This window comes from Terrapene carolina, unplaced genomic scaffold (assembly GCF_002925995.2).
Source record: "Terrapene carolina triunguis isolate 2854851 unplaced genomic scaffold, T_m_triunguis-2.0 Scaffold951, whole genome shotgun sequence".
NCBI lineage: Eukaryota > Metazoa > Chordata > Testudines > Emydidae > Terrapene > Terrapene triunguis.
The window spans coordinates 2188227-2208612 of NW_020665302.1; the positions used below are offsets into that span (position 1 = coordinate 2188227).

Below are 20386 nucleotides of genomic sequence, written 5' to 3' on the forward strand. Positions count from 1 at the left end.
GCCGCTGGGCTGGAGGAGCAGGGGGGTGAGGCCCCGATAGCCCCTGTGGGAGGGGAGAGGGTGGTGCAGAGGGCTTGCACTCGGGACCCCGGAATGGGACGGGTGGGGAGAGCCTGGGGCGAGCAGAGGCCCAGCCCCTCCCTGCTGAGAGACGTGTGACCGACAGCCAACAGCGCCTAGCAGGACGGAGCCTGTGGGCCAGGGGGCAGCGTGTGCCCAGCCCCCTGCAGCCCAGCCGGTCAGCACTGCCACTCTTCGTATCTCGCTCCATTTCAGGCCCATCATCCTGGACCCGGCAGATCCGACGGGGATCGTGGGGGAGGGGAGCCGCTGGGACCTGCTGGCACAGGAGGCTGAGTGCTGCTGTTACCAGCAATGCTGCATGGACCTCTACGGTGTTGCTGTGCAGCCCTGGGACGTGTCGGTGAGCACGGCATCACCATGATGTCTCTGATTGTGTCCAAGGAGCTCACAGACCAGGCCACTGGGCATCCCCCTCTGCACCCCTGTACAGCACAGGCCCAGCCTGGGGATGCCCCCACCCCTGCAGAGTGGGGAGATCCATTCACCCTGGCCCTGTGCTTCCCCGTCTCCGCCCAGCTGGTGCCCTCCCGAGGCCCTGTCCGCTCAGTGGCACTGGCTTTGCCAGGCAGTCACTCCCTGACTGCGCTCCCTGCAGACAGGCAGTCGTCGGGCTGGGGAGCACCCGTCAGGGTGACAGCGCCATCTCACCAGGGGAGGTTGGGTGTGAGCCTTTCTGCTCTGCCCCACACCCAGACCCAGGGCTCTGGGCACCCTGCAGGGAGGCTGCTGCAGATACAGCCTCTCTCCTGAGGTCAGCCAGGCCCTCTCCCTTCCCCGTCCCTGCCGCCTCCCACCCCCAGCAGCTCCTCCGTCCCCAGAGACCTAACATGGGGGAGGGAGGAGCAGTGACCTTTTAGGACCCAGGGCACTGCCAAATCTGGGCCCAGAACTGCCAAGTCTGGACACCTTGATCCCAGCAGGGTCTGGCCAGGAGGTGCCAGCAGCCTGACATGGCTGCTCCCCTCGAAAATCAGCTCTTCTCCCTGGCTGGCCGGGCTGCCATCTGCCCTCCGTTATCCCCAGGCCACAGGAAAGGGTCTCCATGCTGCAGCACTAGGGGCCCCTGCTGGCCCCTGAGACCTGGCGCCAATGGGGGGCAGTCGCTGGCTCTTTACTGATCCCCAATATCTGTGTGCTCCTGTTCCAGCCTGAGCAAACCCCCAAAGGGAGCAGGGGCTTTGAGATCCACACTGGAGCGCAAGAACATCCAGTCTCAGCACCTCAGCCTGGGCCAGCCTACACCAGTAACGAAGCCATGGCGGTCCAGCAGCCGTCCTTCTGCACCATCCTCTGAGACACCTCTCCAGCCCTCCCTCCGGGGACGGCTCCGCCTGGGGGGCAGAAGGAATGTGGACAGGAAGGGGGGGAATTCTGGGGGCTCCCTCCATTCCTACTTTTCATGCTACCTTGAGCCATGGGAGCTGGGCTGACCTGGTCTCATCTCCAGGAGGATGTGGCCAGTTCCCGTAGTCCCCATGTGGCATGGTCCCCCTGCCCGTGAGTGGATGGGAACACTGGAGCCTCCCTATCCCAACACCATCCTGCGCTCCTGGGCAGTCAGAGGAGAGATCTTCCCAGCTGTGGGCAGCTCTTGAGAGTGAGCCAGGCCTGGGACCATTCCACCCAGTACCCCGCCTCCATGAGCATTACGTCTCCATCTGGCCCCCTCCAAGGACAGGTCTCTTGTGCAGCTCCAGCCCTGGCCTGGTCTATTCCCGTGTCTGTCTGAATTCACCCTGATGCTCCCCATGAGCCTTATGCGACTCTTCCTCTGCTGAGCCCACCTGCCTGCCAGGCCCTTCCGACAACGACAGGATGGCGCGTCCTCCCCTAGCAATGGACAACAGTGCGGCCTCTCTCTGGGTTGGTAGCGAGGTGAATTATGGGATAGGTGAGGGAATCCTGGCATTAAATCCCAGACTCCCACAGTTCTCTACAATGCCAGGGGGTGTCAATACACAGCAAAATTCCCCATAAGGCAGGGAGCCAGCTGGGGTGTGGAGGATGCTGGGATACCTACCCACAATGCACCATGGTGCCCGCTGTGAGTGCACTCCACCGGAATAGCTTTTCCGGTTGCACTATGTCGACGATCTCACCCTGGTGCGATGTGTGTAGACAAGGCCCCGGAGCGCTTCGCTCCCTGCGTTGTCACTGACACCGCGGCAGGGAGGGCGGGAAATGCTACTGACTCAGAGCGGCAGCGTTCGGACTCGCTCCACGCTGGCATGATGCCAGGGTAGGAGGGACCGGGCCCCAGGTGCTAGCGCTGCTTCACCGGGGCTAGGGGCTGGGGAAAAAGATAAACAGGCCCAAGAGCCCGGGGACGTTTTCACGGGGGGAGAGGGGAGAACGGCAGGAAAACAAGACTCACTGGCTGCTTCTCTATTAACTTTGCACCCAGACTGGGAGTCAAATGGGAGCATCTCAAGGCCAATTGCTTCCTTTCAGAGGACAACCCTGCCCTTCTCCCTCTGTCTCCCTGCGCCATCTCCCCGTCTGCCCAGCCTTCGTCCTCCGACTTCCACCTAAGGGCGGGGGCAATTCCGCTGACTGGCTCTGTGCAGCTGGTGGGGAGGTGGCCGTGATCTCCAGGCGTTTCCCTTGGCATTCGGAGGGCACTTGGGAGATTTTTCTTCCCCTCCGGTCCCTGGTGACATCAGAGTCTATGATGCATTTTCTCTCTGTCCAGGGGTACTTCCCCTCTCTGCTGATTGCTGAGTTATTTACCATGTTAATTGTTTACCATGTTAATTGCTTGGGGTGCGTGTGTGTGTTTGAGGGATGACTTGGGGCGGGGGGGGACCATGTCCCCAGTGGGGCATATCCCTGTTTGAGTGATGTCATAATGTTTGGGTCTACTAATGTACCCTCGGAGTGCGCTGAACGGTGAGAAGTGAGTGAAAGTTCATAACATGTCACGACCTGTTGTCATCAGTGTTGGTGTTCTGGGAGCAAAGGGAGCCAGACTGAATTAGTCTAAACCAAACGGCCTCCTGACATGACTCAACTCAAGGCCGGAGTTAAGATCTTGCCTGGTAAACAAGAGAAGTGTGAGGCCAAAAATCAATCAGCCAAAATGGGTGCATCAGAAATCAGGCCTAAATAATGAGGGGCTGGGCTGTTTCACCCACCACTCCATTTTGGGGGGGCTGAAAAGAAAAGACTTTCTCTTTCCTACCCCTCGCCGTTTGCCTTCTGTTTAACAAGAGTCTGGCTTAGCCGCCCATGACTGCACATTTTGCATCACTGCTGGGAGCCTTTGTCCAAAGAGGCAGCTAAAAGCAATGCCCTAAATCGTCCGATCCTGGTACAGGTTTGCCAGGAGCGGCTGATTGGACCGTGTGCTCGGTGGGTTTCTCCAGCAGTGAGGATGCAAATGAGTCAGCACCAGAGACAGAGGCTGCAATTTGACTCTGTGCTGTTCTGTTCTCGCCCCTTGTGTGTGTTTGTCTTAAAGGAAGCAGGCTGGCACTTTAACGGCAACATCTCCAAACCAGCTCAACTCACTTTCTCCCCCCCCCTCCCCAAACTGACAGTTGTTACCATCTTAGATATCATCCTAGATACATCAGACAGGGGTCTCCTAGCTACAGACTTTCTACAGCTAATGGAAAGGGAAGCAGGGACGTTGTTAAAATCAAACCGAACTTAATACTTTACATTTCAGATGCTTTAACGTTTTTCCTTCTTTTCTGGTATTCTTAATAAAAGGTGTTAACAAAACATGTACTGGTTTGTTTGCCATGGGGCTGAGCAGGCCGAGAGCCCCGAACCACACTGACCGTTTGATATTGTACAGTGACAGGCTCGTGTTCAGGGCCGGCTCCAGGTTTTCTGCTGCCCCAAACGGCGGGGGGGAAAAAAAGCGGTACTTCAGCGGCAGCTCAATCGCGCCGCTCCACTCTTCCTTCACTCCCTCTCTTCCTCTTCAGTGGCAATTCGGCGGCAGCTCAAAGAGGAAGAGATGGAATGATGGACCTGCCACCGAATTCCCGGACGTGCCGCCCCAATAGTGGACGGAGCACTGCCCCTTTGTATTGGCCGCCCCAAGCACCTGCTTCCTAGGCGTGTTAACACCTTTGAGGCTCTGGGCACATTTATTCCATCAAAAGGAATGTAACAGGGATGCCCATTTAACATGGGTCCTGCTGGGTTTCCACAGCAGAGCAGGAAAGATGAGAGGTACTTGGGGGGAGAATGTATCTGTTTCCCTGGGGGACGCTATTAGGAAGGAGTGGGGGGGGGAGGGTGGCTGTATGGAGAATTTATTCCCCCTGCCAGTCTGGGGGCTTGGGAGAAGTAGGTCCTGCAGACAGCAGCACAGAGACTATGGTACTGAATGCAGCCAGCCTGTTCAGTCTGTGCTGGAGAGACGCAGGCAGCCTGTGGGGGCCAAGCCAGGAGCTCAGTGGACAAACTGGAGGCCCTGGAGAGCCTGCCCGTGCTGGGATCACCCTGACGGGCATCGAGTGGGGCAGGGACAGTGTTTGTGAGGAGAGCTGGCAGCCTCTGGCAGCCAGAGGGGACGTAGCCCTAGGGCTGATCCCAGCAGAAGCCATCTGGACCAGAGGGCCCCAAGACTGCCCTGCGTCTGTGAGGGCTGACTGCCAGTGTGCCCAGTAGGGCTTCCTGAACCCGGAGCCAGGCTAGGGTTGCCAGGTGTCCGGTTTTCGACCGGAACACCCAGTCGAAAAGAGACCCTGGTGGCTCCGGTCAGCACTGCCGACAGGGCCGTTAAAAGTCCAGTCGGCAGTGCTGTGGGGCTAAGGCAGGCTAGTCCCTACCTGTCCTGGCACCACGCTCTGCCCTGGAAAAGGCCAGCAGGTCCAGCTCCTAGGCGGGGGGCCATGAGGCTCTGTGCGCTTCCCCCGCCCCAAGCACCGGCTCCGCACTCCCATTGGCCGGGAACCGCGGCCAATGGGAGCTAGGGTGGGGCAGTGGCTGCAGGCAAGAGCAGCGCGCGGAGCCTCTTGGCCCACCCCGCCTAGGAACCAGACCTGCTGGCCGCTTCCAGGGTGCAGTGTGGTGCCAAGACAGGCAGGGAGCCTGCCTTAGCCCCGCTGCGCCGCTGACTGGGAACCACCCGAGGTAAGCCTGCACCCCAACCTCCTGCCCCAGCCCTGAGCCCTCCCATAAACCCAGAGCCCCCTCCTGCACCCCAAACCCCTCATCCCCAGCCCCACACCAGAGCCCGCACCCCTAGTTAGAGCCCTCACTCCCTCTTGCACCCCAACCCCCTGCTCCAGCTCAGTGAATGAGGGTGGGGGAGAGCGAACCAGAGGGAGAGGGAATGTGAGCAGGGGGTGGGACCTTGGGGAAGGGGCAGGGCTAGGGTGTTCCGTTTTGTGTGATTAGAAAGTTGGCAACCCTTAGCCAGGAGCAGCCAGGGTTTGACTCCACCAGGGACCCACTGCACCCAGAAGAGAGATAAGGGCTTCCCTGCAAGAGACGCCAGCCCCTCTCCCGGAGCTCCCACTCCACCAGCCAGCTGAGGCAGTGGGGACGCTCCAGGGGCGAGGCGGCCTTGCTACTCTGTTTGTGGCATTTGGCGCTTAGAGCAGCATGATGGGTTGGTTACGGTTCGGGTCCTGTTTCCTTCTTTTAATTCACCCCCATCTTTTCTGGGAATAACCGTTGTTTCTCTTCATTATCTGCTGGTCCTGGGTTCCCCTAACAATAAAGTGTGACGTGCCAGATGTTGTAGGGGCTGTCTAGCCAGTGGCTGAGGGAACTGGGATTGTTTAGTCTGCAGAAGAGAAGAGTGAGGGGGGATTTGATAGCTGCTTTCAACTACCTGAAAGGGGGTTCCAAAGAGGATGGATCTAGACTGTTCTCAGTGGTGGCAGATGACAGAACAAGGAGTAATGGTCTCAAGTTGCAGTTGGGGAGGTTTAGGTGGGATATTAGGAAACACTATTTCACTAGGAAGGTGGTGAAGCACTGGAATGCGTTATCTAGGGAGGTGGTGGAGTCTCCTTCCTTAGAGGTTTTTAAGGCCCGGCTTGACAAAGCCCTGGCTGGGATGATTTAGTTGGGAATTGGTCCTGCTTTGAGCAGGGGGTTGGACTAGATGACCTCCTGAGGTCCCTTCCAACCCTGAGATTCTATGATTCTATGAACTTTGCAGCTAAGCTCTCTGAAGTGTCCATCTGCACTGAGCACCCTCACAGCGGCTACCTGTGACCAGAGCTCACCTGCAGCAGCTCCACAGAGCATGCTCCAACCCAGGGCTGAGCACCACTCTCCTTGCAATTGCTGGTCCTGGCTACTGGGCACAGCTGTGGAGCTAGAATGGAGAGGAGGGGGTGTGACAGGTTGTCACCCCTGGGGTGCAGTCTGGGAGCTGTGAGAAACTGCTGTGCTCCTCTACCCACTCAGTTGGACTGGCCCTGCTCACACTGCTTCCTTGGTTGGGGACACAACCAGCCTCACCCAGGCCCCGTTATCACCCACATGACAGCAGGTAGCGCCACTCCCCCAAACTCGGTTACCTGAGTGCAACCAGCAGACACCAGCCAATTTCCCAGCTCCCCAGGCACATACCCCGCCCCCCCAGAGTATAAACCCAGAATTGTACTGTCTTGCACTGCATAGGGATCTGTACAATGTAAGCTCATAGAGTTCGCCCTCCCCGCGATGTGGGAAGGACATGCACAATACGCTTGTGTTAAACCAAACTGAGATTTTCTCCAGGCTCTTCAGTCAAAGGCAACCTGGTTTTAGATAAAGCAAAAAACCCCACCAAGTTTATTAACTACAGAAGATAGATTTTAAGTGACTATAAGTGATAGCAAACAGATCGAAGCAGATTACCTAGTAAATACACAAAAACGCAAACTTAACATACTAGAAGGACAGGATTTGAATTAACGATCTCTCACCCTGGCTGATGATACACGCAGGCGCGCAGATTCTCAAGGCATAAACTGCTCTTGCTTTGCAGCTTGGGCTCCCCACCCCCGTTCCAAGTCCTTTTTTTTTGGAGCTTTTCTTAGGTGTTCAGTTATGGGGGAGTGAAGAACAACAGATGATGTCACGCCCTTATATAGCGTTAGCATCTGGCGGTAACCCCTTGCTCCAAAACCAGTTCCCAGCCCAGCTTGTGGAAAAATACAGGCAGCCAAAATGGAGTCCAGAGACATGTGGTCTGGTCACATGGCCTTGCAGAGTCAGAGTAAGCGTTCTCAGGAAGGCTGGGGGGAGGGGAGGAGATAAGCTTTTCCTAAGGCCTATTGTTTTCCCTAATGGCCCATTACCTGGGGATTACAGTGGACGAGAAGCTGGATATGCGTCGACAGTGTGCCCTCGTTGCCAAGAAGGCTAACGGCATTTTGGGCTGTATTAATAGGAGCGTTGCCAGCAGATCGAGGGACGTGATCATTCCCCTCTATTCGACACTGGTGAGGCCACATCTGGAGTATTGCGTCCAGTTTTGGGCCCCCCATTACAGAAAGGATGTGGACAAATTGGAGACAGTCCAGTGGAGGGCAACAAAAATGATTAGGGGCTCGAGCACATGACTTATGAGGAGAGGCTGAGGGAACTGGGATTGTTTAGTCTCCAGAAGAGAAGAGTGAGGGGGAATTTGATAGCAGCCTTCAACTACCTGAAGGGGGGTTCCAAAGAGGATGGAGCTCAGCTGTTCTCAGTGGTGGCAGATGACAGAACAAGGAGCAATGGTCTCAAGTTGCAGTGGGGGAGGTCTAGGTTGGATATTAGGAAACACTATTTCACTAGGAGGGTGGTGAAGCACTGGAATGGGTTACCTAGGGAGGTGGTGGAATCTCCATCCTTAGAGGTTTTTAAGACCTGGCTTGACAAAGCCCTGGCTGGGATGATTTAGTTGGGGGTTGGTCCTGCTTTGAGCAGGGGGCTGGACTAGATGACCTCCTGAGGTCCTTTCCAACCCTGATATTCTATGATTCTATGAATGGGCCCTTCACTACCAGCTATTTAGACTGGAAGCATCTTGCCTAGTGGGTGTCACCCAGGTGTGCCTACATGTGAAATACAGATACACAGTCAATATTCATAACTTCTGATACAAAAATGATACATGCACACAAATAGGATAATCCTATTCAGCAAATCATAAATTTTCCAATGACACCTTATATGACACATCTTGTACAAAATGCTTCATAATGATGCCATAATAATATTACTATGACAAATATGGGGCGTAGTGTCATGGGGGAATCTCTCTCCTATGGTGTGAATACTGTCCCAGCTGGCACCTCGGCTGTGAAGAAGGAGGAGCAAGCAGCCACCTTGGCATGGAGAAGAGGTGATGTGATAAATGAAGGGGGGGTGAGGAGCTCCCTTTTATGGACACCCAGCCAGCCAGTTAGCTGTAAAATCCCCCTTGGTAGCTGTTCTCTGCTTGCTTTACCTGTAAAGGGTTAAAAGTCTCACTGCATGCATAGGTAAAAGGAAGGGAGTGGGCACCTGGGCAAAAGAGCCAATGGGAAGGCTAGAACTTTTTAAAATTGAAACAAGATTCCCCTTTTGTCTGGCTGCTGTTGTTCTCTCCGGAGAGGAGACACAGAGCAGCTATGCTGTAAGCAGCTTGCGCCAGGTATGAAAAACCAGCCCTAGAAACTACTTATTTGAAACCCCAGATCATAGAATATCAGGGTTGGAAGGGACCTCAGGAGGTCATCTAGTCCAACCCCCTGCTCAGAGCAGGACCAATCCCCAGGCAGATTTTTGCCCCAAATCCCTAAGTGGCCCCCTCAAGGATTGAACTCACAACCCTTGATTTAGCAGGCCAATGTGCAAACCACTGAGCTATCCTTCCCCCCAATATGTAAGTAGATCAGGAAATGTCTAGGGAGATGTGATTAGGTTTCGCTTTTATTTCTTTATGGCTTGTGGACTCCTCTGTGCTTTTGTTTTGCTTGTAACCTTTAAGCTGGACCTCAAGAAAACCATTCTTGATGCTTAATTATTATATTTGCTCTTTTTAAATCTAGCAGTAGCCTAAGTTCCAGAGGTATTTTCTTTCTTTTTGTTTTTAATAACATTTACCTTTTTTTAAGAACAGGATTGGATTTTTGCTGTGCATGTTGTTTAATTAGCTGGTGGCAACAGCTGATTTTCTTTGTTTTCTTTCTCAGCTCTTCCCCGGGAGGGGGGGGAGTGAAAGGGCTTGAGGGTATCCCACAGGGAGGAATTCCCAAGTGTGCCTTCGTGGGTCCAAAGGGTTTTTTTGCACTTGGGTGGTGGCAGCATCTACCCATCCAAGGTCAGAGAGAAGCTGTAACTTGGGAGTTTAATAGTAGCCTGGAGTGGCCAGTATTAACGTTTAGAATCCTTGAGGGCCCCCACCTTCTGCACTCGAAGTGCCAGAGTGGGGGATCAGCCTTAACAGGTGATAAATAAGGTGAGAGGAGGGGGAAGGGTGGGTTGCAGGACCCAGAGGGCAGGGGATGCAGAGAAGAATGGGAACAGGTGGAGAGATGGGAGTTAGAGGGAAGGTGGATAGGAGCGGAGGATGGGAGGTATATAGGCACAAAGTGGGGCAGGGAAGGAGCCGGGGGGCTGTATAGGATCCAGGATGGGGGGGAGGGATACACAGCACAGGGATAGGAGGCGACAGAGACGAGGCGGGGGCACAGGGCAGAAGGATTTACGACTCTAGATCATTCTCACTTACAAAACCAGGGACTGAACCCTGAGGCCTGGTCTACACTACGACTTTAATTCGGATTTAGCTGCGTTAATCCGAATTAACCCTTCACCCGTCCACACTACAGAGCCAGTTAATTCGAATTAAAGGGCACTTAAAATCGATTTCTGTACTCCACCTCGATGAGCGGAGTAGCGCTTAAATCGATTTTGTTAATTCGAATTAGGGTTAGTGTGGCCGCACACCACCGAATTACTGTGGTTAAAGTAATGGGGTAGTGTGGCCGCACACCACCGAATTAATGTGGTTAAAAACCGAATTAATGTGCTTAGTGTGGCCGCGCACAATCGAATTTATACAACCTGTTTCCCAAATTCGAATTATCTAAATTCGGATTAATCCTGTAGTGTAGACATACCCTGAGTCTCTCTTCTGCTGTCAGCAGAGAGGTGTGAACCCACCCGCAAAGTGTGTCTCTCTCTTCCCCGGCTTTACTGCCTGGGCCGCATGGAGGATAAGAGCCAAGTACTGTGAGCAGTTACTTCGTTACAAAGTGCAGAAGGCTGTGCTGTGCATCCAAAGATCCTGACCCAGGCTGGGGGTCGGTTTGGTTCCCCATGATGGATTTTTCTGTTTTTAACTTTTGGGTTTAGCTTAGGCAATGATATTAAGAATGGCATTAAAAGAGCAGTACGGTAGCCGAGCTGAGCACCCAAGGGCTGGGAAATGCCAGCCCCTCCGCATGTTCCCATGTATTTGTACATTAACCTATTGATCCCGGCTCCGATTCCCCAGACGCTCCAGCTGCTCTGCACCGCTCTGGGCGGGGGAGGTGCTGGGGGGCGATCGAGGTGGAGAGGGGTGGAGCTGGGAGGGCGCTGCCAGGGGGGTCGGGGGTGGTGCATGGGGTGGGGATTGAGGTACCAGTGCAGCACTGCTGCAAGGCAGGGCTCAGCGCTGCCCTAAGCTACTGGGGCTCAGCGGGTCACCGGGGAGGCAGCACCTCCCCCTAAGGCTCCTGTAACGCTGGGCCTGATCCCACCCTGGGGCCCTGTGGGCGAGGGGCCGCTGGAGGGCAGTGAGAGCCACGTATGCACTTGGCAGCTGGGAGGAGAGGGAGGCCTGGCTGGTGCAACTGGCCAGATCTGGTCCAAGTCAGTGTGAGACGGGAGCTAAGCAGCACAGAGCCCGTGGGCGCGGGGGCAGCGTGGTGCTTGGCCAGGCTGCAGGGCCCCTGCCTCTGCCCGGCTAGAGGCTGCACCGGGACTGCGTGTCTCTCTCCATTCCAAGCCCATCATCCTGGACCTGGCGGATCTGACGGGGATCGGGGGGAGGGGAGCAGCTGGGACCTAGTTGCACGGGCGCGATGCTGCCAGAAGCCCGCTGGATCTGCGCTCCAGCCCTGGCCCGCACTGGTGAGGGTGGGACTCCCTGTCCATGTGGGAGGGGCTCTGTTATACCTGGGACCAGCCCCCACCTCCATGCACAAGGGGACAGATGGGCCAGGCCTCGGGGAGCCCCCTCCCCTCACAGCAAGGCCTCTCCCTCTCACGCCCAGACGCAGATTGCACTCGGTGCAGGCAGGGTAACCTCAGGGGAGTCCCTGCAACCCCTGTGCAGCCCCCTCCGTCCTCTGGGCAGGGCTTGGCCCTTCGCTCTCCCTCTGCTATCCGGGCATGGGGGAGCCCTGGCTCCACCTTCTCCCAGCACAGTTTCCCGAGCCCTCTGCCCTGCATGTCCTATATTCCCCCCACCCCCCAGCTGGGCTCCCTGGAGTGACCCGTCCTGACAGGGTGGGATCGAGGGCTGGCCCAGTGCCACAGCAGTGCCATGAGGACACTGCAGATACCTCCCAAGGTCAAAGGTGCTTCTCCCGACAGACAGTCCCGCTTGTCAGGTGAAACAAACACAGTGCCTGTGACACGGGCCCATGGTTGTGGCGGCCCCAGGGCCTGACTGATCCTAGAGACCAGGGACTAAGATGGGGACAATTGACTCCTCTGGGTGGGAGTGATCCCCAACTGCTGCGCTTCCCTGTTTCAGCCACAGGAGACGTAGACCGGGATTGAGGGGTTCAGGGGACACCCAGCAGCCTGGGGAGATCGACTAAGAATACCCCATTAATGTGAAGCAGATGAACATAAGATCATAAGAACGGCCAGACTGGGTCAGATAAAAGGTCCATCCAGCCCAGTATCCTGTCTTCCGACAGTGGCCAATGCCGGGTGCCCCAGAGGGAATGAACAGAACAGGGAATTGATATAAAATTATTCTACTTAACTGCCAGGGGGCAAATTTGTCACGTACACATGGGAGAAAGAAGAAGGAAAAAATGCAGGGTCAGCTATAGGTAGTCAGGAAGTTCCTTCAAGAGGAAATGGAGCCAAACTCCAAACCTGGAGACAATGGAACTTTCTGTGCCTGCGTCCTGTCGATAGCTAACTGCTTAGTTTGCAAAATAAGCAAGGAGGAGGGGGCAAGTAGATGAACAATAAGGGGTCATAAGAGGGGCAGATACATGTAGCTTGCTAATTATGTATGGTAATGATGGCAAATTTTGGCCAATCATAGAGCGATAGATTATCATAAGCAACTGCATATAATGCTTTGGTGTAAGTGTTTTCTTTGTTCTTGCTGACTTATGAGCTCGAACCCAATTGCAATTGAAATAAACGGATCGCCCCTCCCGGGGCTCCTTGCTTGGCTAGCTGTGTCCGTCTCTCCTTATTCCTCAGCTGGAATGGACAGAAATTTCTATGACAGAATCATCAAGTGATCCATCCCCTGTCGCCCATTCCCAGCTTCTGGCAAACAGAGGCTAGGGACACCATCCCTGCCCATCCTGGCTAATAGCCATTGATGGACCTATCCTCCATAAGTTTATCTAATTCTTTTTTGAACCCTATTATGGTCTTGGCCTTCACAACATCCTCTGGCAAAGAATTCCACAGGTTGACTGTGCGTTGTGTGAAAAAATACTTCCTTTTGTTTGTTTTAAATCTGTTGCCCATTAATTTCATTTGGTGACCGCTAGTTCTCATGTTATGAGAAGGAGTAAATAACACTTCCTTATTTACTTTCTCCACACCAGTCATGATTTTATAGACCTCTATCATATCCCCCCTTAGCTGTCTCTTTTCCAAGCTGAAAAGTCCCAGTCTTATTAATCTCTCCTCATACAGCAGCCATTCCATACCCCAATCATAGAATCTCAGGGTTGGAAGGGACCTCAGGAGGTCATCTAGTCCGACCCCCTGCTCAAAGCAGGACCAATCCCCAGACAGATTCATTTTTGTTGCCCTTTTCTGAACCTTTTCCAATTCCAATATATCTTTTTTGAGCTGGGGCGACCACAGCTGCACGCAGTATTCAAGATGTGAGTGTACCATGGATTTATATAGAGGCAATATGATATTTTCTGTCTTATTCTCTAGCCCTTTATTAATGATTCTCAACATGCAGTTTGCTTTTTAGACTGCCGCTGCACGGGGGGCAGGCAGGGTTTGGGCGAGCAGCGATGCACATACTACATAGGGTGACCATATTTCCCAAAGGGTGGGGCTGGCGTTGCTGCTCGCCCGAGCCCTGCCTGCCCCCCCTGCACGGGGCTGGCATCGCTGCTCTCCCGCCTCCCCCCCACACGTTCCTCTGCACCCCACTTTTTGACAAAGGTGGGCATTTGTCCCCTTTGCTCTTGTCGACTGATCAAGTTGGCAAGAGCAAACGGGACAAATGTCCACTTTTGCCAAAAAAGTCAGGAGGGATGGGACAGGGCTAAAAACGGGATGTCCTGGCCAAAACGGGATGTATGGTCACTCTACTCCAGGGGTGGGCAAACTTTTTGGCCCAAGGGTCACATTGGGGTTGCGAAACGGTATGGAGGGCCGGTAGGGAAAGCTGTGCCCCCCCCAAACAGCCTGGCCCCCGCCCCCTCCCACTTCCCGCCCCCTGACTGCCCCCCTCAGAACCCCCGACCCATCCAACCCCCCTGATCCTTGTCCCCTGACCACCCCCTCCCGGTACCCCCTGCCCCTAACTGCCCCTCTGGGGCCCCCCCAGCCCCTTTCGGAATGTGGCCCTGCGAACACGGGCGGAGGACTCCGGAGGAGCGGGGGCAGCCGCGCCGCCGGAGAGAAGCGGCAGTTTCCCCTTCAAAGCTGCGCGGCCGCCCGGTGTCCTCCTGAGTCCTTCGGCCGCGTTCGCCGCGCTCTCGCCACCCGCCTGCTCCCCTGCTCCCGCAGTGCAGCCCTTCCCCCTCGGGGGGTGCGCCGGTGCTGAGCTGCCCGAGTGCCCGCCCCGGGGGCCCCTGTTGTTGGGGGGCCCTGCCAGGGCACCCTGTGTTCACCCCTGAGCCGGGCCGCCCAGCCGGAGCCAGCCGCGCTGCCAGCACGGCGAGCTGAGGCTGCGAGGGAGGGGCCGGCTGGGAGCTCAGGGGCCGGATGTGGCCCGCGGGCTGTAGTTTGCCCACCTCTGCTCTACTCCTGATGCACCAGCAACAGACTGATTGGCTAAGTTCCCGTTCCAGGGCCAGTGAGTGAGTCCTGCGCAAGCCCTGGGAGGGGAATGCAGGAGGAGGGGAGGACAGAGTTTGGCCTGCGGACCCTGGATTACTGCTGATGATGCAGGAGGTGGAAAAACAGGGCAGGACTGTCAGAATCCAGCTGGCCTCGAACCATCTGGAACTTGCAGAGTGAAAACATGGGATCTGAAATCACTGAGACACAGTAACGGTAGAGCTGCGTGTTCACCCTGCCAGGGCCACGCATGCCTAGCAACGAACAGGCCAGCTGAGCTCGGCACCCGGGCAGTTCTGGGAAGGCAGGGAGAGATTCCAGCTAACAGCCAGGAAGTGGGGCGCAGGGCAGCGGACCCCAAAGCATTCCTGAGGCAGGGAGCAGCGTGGCCCTGGGAGAAACGAAACTGATCAGAGAGCTGAGGAAATGAAAGGAGGCGAGGCCTCTGTGCAGCAACCAACCCTCTGCAGCTGCTGTTCCCCTCCCCACCCTGTGCCTGTTGCAGTCCAGAAGGAGCAAGAGACAGTCCCGCTCTGCCAGGGGCACACACAGGCTAGTCCCGTCCTAGGCAGCCCCTGTTGTCTCCTCACCACCACCAGTCATGGGGCTCTACCAGACACCAGCTGAGGAACTCGATACATTCATCAGCAACGACCTGCAGCCCAACAGAGTTTTCAAGAACCAGATCAGCACAGCCATTCACACCATCTTCCTATTTCTGACCCAAAACTGCTTCAGAAACTCCGGCTCTGCAATGCGGGTGCTGAAGGTGGTTAAGGTGAGCGATGGAGATGGGGTGCACAGACCAGCCCGACCCTGCCTCTCCAGGCATTGGGGGGAGTGGGAAGGGGAGGGGGAACAGTCCAGAGGTGAGTGTACTCAGTGGTGAGTGTACAACAGCTAGGGTGATGCTGTTGTGAATCACGGCGCAGCGTCGGGGACCCCTCTGCCTGTGTCTAAAGAAGGGGCGAGCGAGAAGGGAGGTGGGGCTGGTTCCCAGGTGCAGGACTCCAGTGTGGGGAAATGGGGGACAGATGGTCACTGTCGGTATTTGTGCAGGGCTGTGTCTGGGGAGAGCCAGAGGGCAGGCAAAATACCTGCAGAATTGCCTTTCCCTTAGGGAGACCCCCCGAGCGATGGCCCCCTGGGACACGGGGCTCGGGTCTGGCATTTGAGGCTGCGCTGCATCAGGCAGGGGATGATGCCAGAGTCAAGGGTGGAGAATGGCCGTGGCGAAAACCGAAAAACCCGGATTTGCACTAAAATCGCTGTTTAGTCACTCTGGCTATGGGCTAGGCAGTGACCTCGCAGGGGCCTGGGGGAGGGGAGCAGAGACGTAGTCACTTTTAGGGTGATGGTTAGCCTCGGATGGGCCCTTGCCCCCACTCCAGCCCCCCCAGGCTGTTTCTTTTGATCCCACATGCCCCGTCCGGGCCCCTTGTCATCACTCTGGCCAGCCCCCAGCCCGGCAATACGTCACATCCAGAGAATCGGTCACATTCTTTTTGAAAGCTTGCTGAGCTGCGTGCACTGAAGAAGTTGGAAACATGCAGCTCAGGCCACGTGAGCAACGCAGCGTGCGACCCGCTAGTGTAAGGAAAGTTAACAACACTAGTGACCTGGTATAAAGCTGGGGGCGGGGGGCTGTTTAGCTCACCCCTGAGCCCCCCTCCCAGCTGGGCGCACTGCTGCCCCTGCCACCCCCCTGCGGTGCTTGCACATGGTCTCCTCCAGGCTTTTAACAAGTGAGGTCGGACGAACCTTCCAGAGATATGTAGGGGTCCAAACAAAAATAACTCATTTTTGCCAGCCCCCTTCCGGGCTCAAATGGTTCTTACCCCACTGGGGACCCCTCCGCCCCTCCCCGGAAGCCCTTGCCTGGGCCCTTAAATAACGACTGGTACCAACATTGGGCCTCCGGCCCCACCAATACTAGATCACCAGGCCCCGTCCTTTATCAGATTTCCCCTCCCAGACCACTCTGCCTCCACTGGGGAGCAGTTACTCACGTGAGTCACCTGCTGACGTCAAATGAAGAATTGACCAAGGGCCTGAATCTGCGGGAGGGACGCGGCTGAGATCCACGGTGTAAAACCCCTGTGACTGAGACCAGAATCAGCCCTAACTCCTGGGGAAGCCCCTTTTCCCTGCTCCTCCGATGCTCACTCCCAAGGCCAGGACTCACTTTGCCACCGCCACGGGCCAAAACCACATCCGCTCGGCCCTGATCCCACCCTGTACTCGTCAGTGAGCGTGGGATGTCCCACAGGGGGTGTCTCCAGGGTGGCACAGGAAGCAGCTCCTCCATGCGGGTGGGCCACAGCTGAGCGCTCTGCGGAAGGACTCAGTGGGACCTCTCTCTCTCTGTCTCCAGGCCGGCTCATCGGGGAAAGGCACGGCCCTGAAAGACGTCTCCGATGTGGACCTCGTCGTGTTTGTCAGCTCGATTACGGATTTCCAGGACCTGAAAGCAAAACGGAAAAAAATCATTGCTGAAATCCAGACAAGGCTGGAGGAATGCAGAGAGTCCCTGGGAAAAGACCTAGAGCTGAGCATTAAGAAAACAAAGTGGGAGAACCCCCGTGTGCTCACTTTTACCCTAAAATCGAATACCATGGGTGAACATATTGATTTTGACGTGCTGCCGGCTTTCGACGCTCTAGGTAAAATGCACTGTTTTGGATTCCCAGGGCAGGGACCGTGTTTCTCAATGACCGTCTAGTCTCTCTGGATTCCCATGGTGCGTTGCCAGAGCTGTTGCTACTTTCGAGATAGTGATGGCTCCATGTTCTCTGGGGTGTGCTGGGTTGTAAGCACGTGACACCAGGAGATTTTAAGGGGAATCCATGGCCAAACTCCCCCACTATGATTTGCAAATGTATCCCATGTGTCTAGCTTTGCAGGTGTAAATTCACGTGGATGTTTAAGCGCGTGGATGTGCCTCACCCACTGGTCAGTGTGGGTTATGGCTTCCCCTCTCTATCTACTCCACAGAGCAGAGGAGTCTGTTACCGTACGTTTTAGCTTTAGCTCACATTGTACCATGCTTGTAGTTCTGCAGGACCCCAGTTCGATCCCAGGTCAAGAAGGTGGCCATCACACATGCACACCATATGCACACCTGATCTCCTCCTTGTGCACTAGCCCGCCTCAAAAGAAAGCACCATCCAGGGACTGCGTTTCCTGTACCTCCCCTAAACTGCTTCTCTTCCTCTCGCTTGTCCTGCCCACCTGTGATTCAGAACAGAGGCACCAGCCAATAGCGGCGGGGGGGTTGTTAGTCACTGTTTAAATTGACCCATTCAGGAGCAAGCAGGCAGCATTTGGAGGACACCACATGGCGCTCAGGGAAGGGCCTTATCTGAATGACGCCCAGGACTTTCAGAGAGTGGAGCCTGGTACAACAGGCTACTCAAAGCTTCAAGCACTGGCTCAGCTCCGTGGGAAGGAGGGGCCAAGTGTGAGGGGCAATGCATGGCCAGGGGAGGACCCGGATTACAAGCTGGACCAAGCTAAGGACTAGCACTCCCAGCCCAGCTCCCCTCGGTCCCGCTCCAAATCCTGCTCCTTTCTGGTGACAGTGCCCTCCGGTCCCCCTGCCCATCTCGCCCCCCGCCCCACGAGAGCTGCTCGTCACCTCAGAGCTGCTCTGATCTGCCAACAGGCCTGAGGGGCCTCCAGAAACAATCATCACAAGCTGCATGAATTCTCTGGGCCGGCGCAGCTGTGCCAGCCACGGGTGATGTGCTGGGTCACGCCCCAGCCCGGCTGAGCGGGCAGGCCAAGGGTGCACCTGGCAGGAGCCCACTGTGAGGACCGGCCCCTGCCCAGGATGGAGTCTGGCCCCTTCACTTTCCCCTTCCTTTCAAAAAAACCTTGGAAAAAACAATCTGAGGTGGGAGTGAGCAGGCCGAAGTGTATCCTTCTGCCACGCAAAGTAGTTCCTATGGGAAGGGGAAGAGAAAATCTCAGGGAAAGGTCAGGAGCCAATGGGCACTGGGTCTGTGATTGTAACGCCAGGCCCCACTCGGAGTAGTGGGCACAGGGAGCGGGGTGGGGAGTGGTCATGCCACCCGCAGCACTGGGGTACGTAGGGTGCTTAGCTACCCCTGGCCTACACGCCTGTGTTCGTTCTCTGCTAGGCCAGCTGTACAGAGGCTATAAACCCGACCCCCAGGTGTACATCAGGCTGACGGAGAGCGATCCCGAAGGGAGCGAGTTCTCCCCCTGCTTCACCGAGCTGCAGAGGAATTTCGTCATGGCTCTCCCCGCCAAACTGAAGAGTCTGATCCGCCTGGTGAAACGCTGGTACAAACAGGTACAGCAGCTGCACGGGCGCCCCACACCCCCCTGCAGCTCTTGGGGGACAGAGTCATGCTGGAAATAGCCAGCTGGAGGCCCGGCAGGCACCAAGGTACCCCGGAGAGGGCCCTGCCGCTGGGAGTTCCCACTGCCCCAGTCCTGGCTGCCCTGTCTCCCAGCCCTTCCCACCCTTTCGGAGTGGATTTCGGGGCACGGATTAGGCGTGAATGAGGGTTTGTTGCCTGTCTGTCTCACCTCTCTTCCTTTTGTCCGTCCCAGTATGTCCTTCCCCACAAAAAGAAGCTGGGGGGGAAAGAGTCCCTGCCCCCCCAGTACGCGCTGGAGCTCCTGTCTGTCTACGCCTGGGAGAGAGGGAGCAGGGATCCAGCCTTCAACATGGCCGAGGGCTTCCGGACAGTGCTGGAGCTGATCCGGCAGCATGCCAAGCTCTGTGTCTTTTGGACCATCAACTACGGCTTTGCGAATGAAACCCTGGGATTGTACCTGGAGTCTCAGCTCTGCAAATCCAGGTGTCTGCAAACACCCCCCCACCCTTGTGTGTGCATCCCGGCGCCCTGTCGCCGTGGCGATGGGGCCCTGCCCGTGATCCCCCCCCCTGCACAGCGGGGGGCAGGGAGCTCCCTGTGTGTGTGAAGCTGTCACTGCAGATGACCCAGACACAGCATCCTGGGGGCAAGGAGAACGAGAGAAGCCCCAGCATGAAGTGGGGCAGGGCTTTGATGCTCTGAGTGGCCAAGACACCCCGGTGCTGGGTGAATACTGTCAGTGGCAATAATTATTAACACCCAGTGTGTGGGAGAGGCTGGGGAGTGGAGCTGGTGGAGGAGGGAATAGGCGGGTGGGATCCAAGAGACAGCTGGGGTCTGAGAGAGACCAGGCCTTAGAGCTCAGGGCTAGGCAAGGGCTGACAGCGAGCAGAGAGCAGCTAAAGCAAGCGAAGAACTTCTGGGCCGTCTGGCCAGGTGGCAGCAGCCACTAACTAGCCGCACGGTGTCCTAGGAAGGACCAGACGGGAGCTTAGCAGGACAGAGCCGGAGGGGTCAGGCAGCAGGGTTATGCCCAGCTGGACTCTGCCTCTGCCCGGCTGGAGTCTGCACCATGACTCTTCGTGTCTCCCTGAATTTCAGGCCCATCATCCTGGACCCGGCGGATCCAACGGGGATCGTGGGGCAGGGGAGCCGCTGGGACCTGGTTGAAGAGGAGGCTGAGCTCTGCTGTGCCCAGCAATGCTGCTGGAAGCGCAATGGATCCGCGGTTCAGCCCTGGAATGTTCCGGTAAGGGCAGGATTCCCTGCAGTGGCTCTTATTGTGTCTAAGGGTGGAACAGCCCAGCCCATTGGGTGTCCCTTCCCGTGCACTGGAGGGGCTAGGATAGCCCAGGGCCCTGTTCCATCTCCCCACCGCAGCAATGCCCCCTCCCTGCAAGAGAGGCAGCAATTGCATTTGATGCCTCTGTGGCCCTCGGTGGTCTCTCCTCACTGCGCCAGCAGTCGCTGACCTGCCCGTCTGTCCGACTCTGGGGCTGTCGGTCTCTGTCATGGGGACTTTGCTCTGTCCTACTGAGTCACACAAAGCAGTGTGCACAGAAACTGCACCGGGCTCCTTCCCTTGACTCCTCCCAGACAAGCCCCATTGGCTGGGGGAGGCCAGGGGCCCCTCACTTCAGACGCCCCCAGGTCTTCCCACCTATTCAACTGCACCGTGCACCATGGTCACCTGGGTTCACTTGTGCCCCCATCTCCCTCCTTTGCCAGCTCACACAGTAGTGAGTGCTTGATGTGACTAGGGCTGGGGGCTCGGGCTTGGGCTGAGCAGCCTTGAGGTGTGGTCA

General features: G+C 56.4%; 1 protein-coding gene across 1 annotated transcript in view; it reads left to right on the forward strand.

The window, feature by feature from the left end:
• Positions 1 to 20052, forward strand: part of LOC112118828 (2'-5'-oligoadenylate synthase 3-like) — a 23769-nt gene extending 3717 nt beyond the window's left edge. Inside the window, 8 exon segments of the mRNA XM_029913841.1 lie at positions 277 to 424; positions 1232 to 1364; positions 8318 to 8397; positions 14801 to 15010; positions 16607 to 16895; positions 18375 to 18550; positions 18814 to 19064; positions 19683 to 20052. Of these exon segments, the coding sequence (XP_029769701.1) occupies positions 277 to 424; positions 1232 to 1364; positions 8318 to 8397; positions 14801 to 15010; positions 16607 to 16895; positions 18375 to 18550; positions 18814 to 19064; positions 19683 to 20052 (1657 nt within the window).
• The last annotated feature ends 334 nt before the right edge of the window (positions 20053 to 20386 follow it).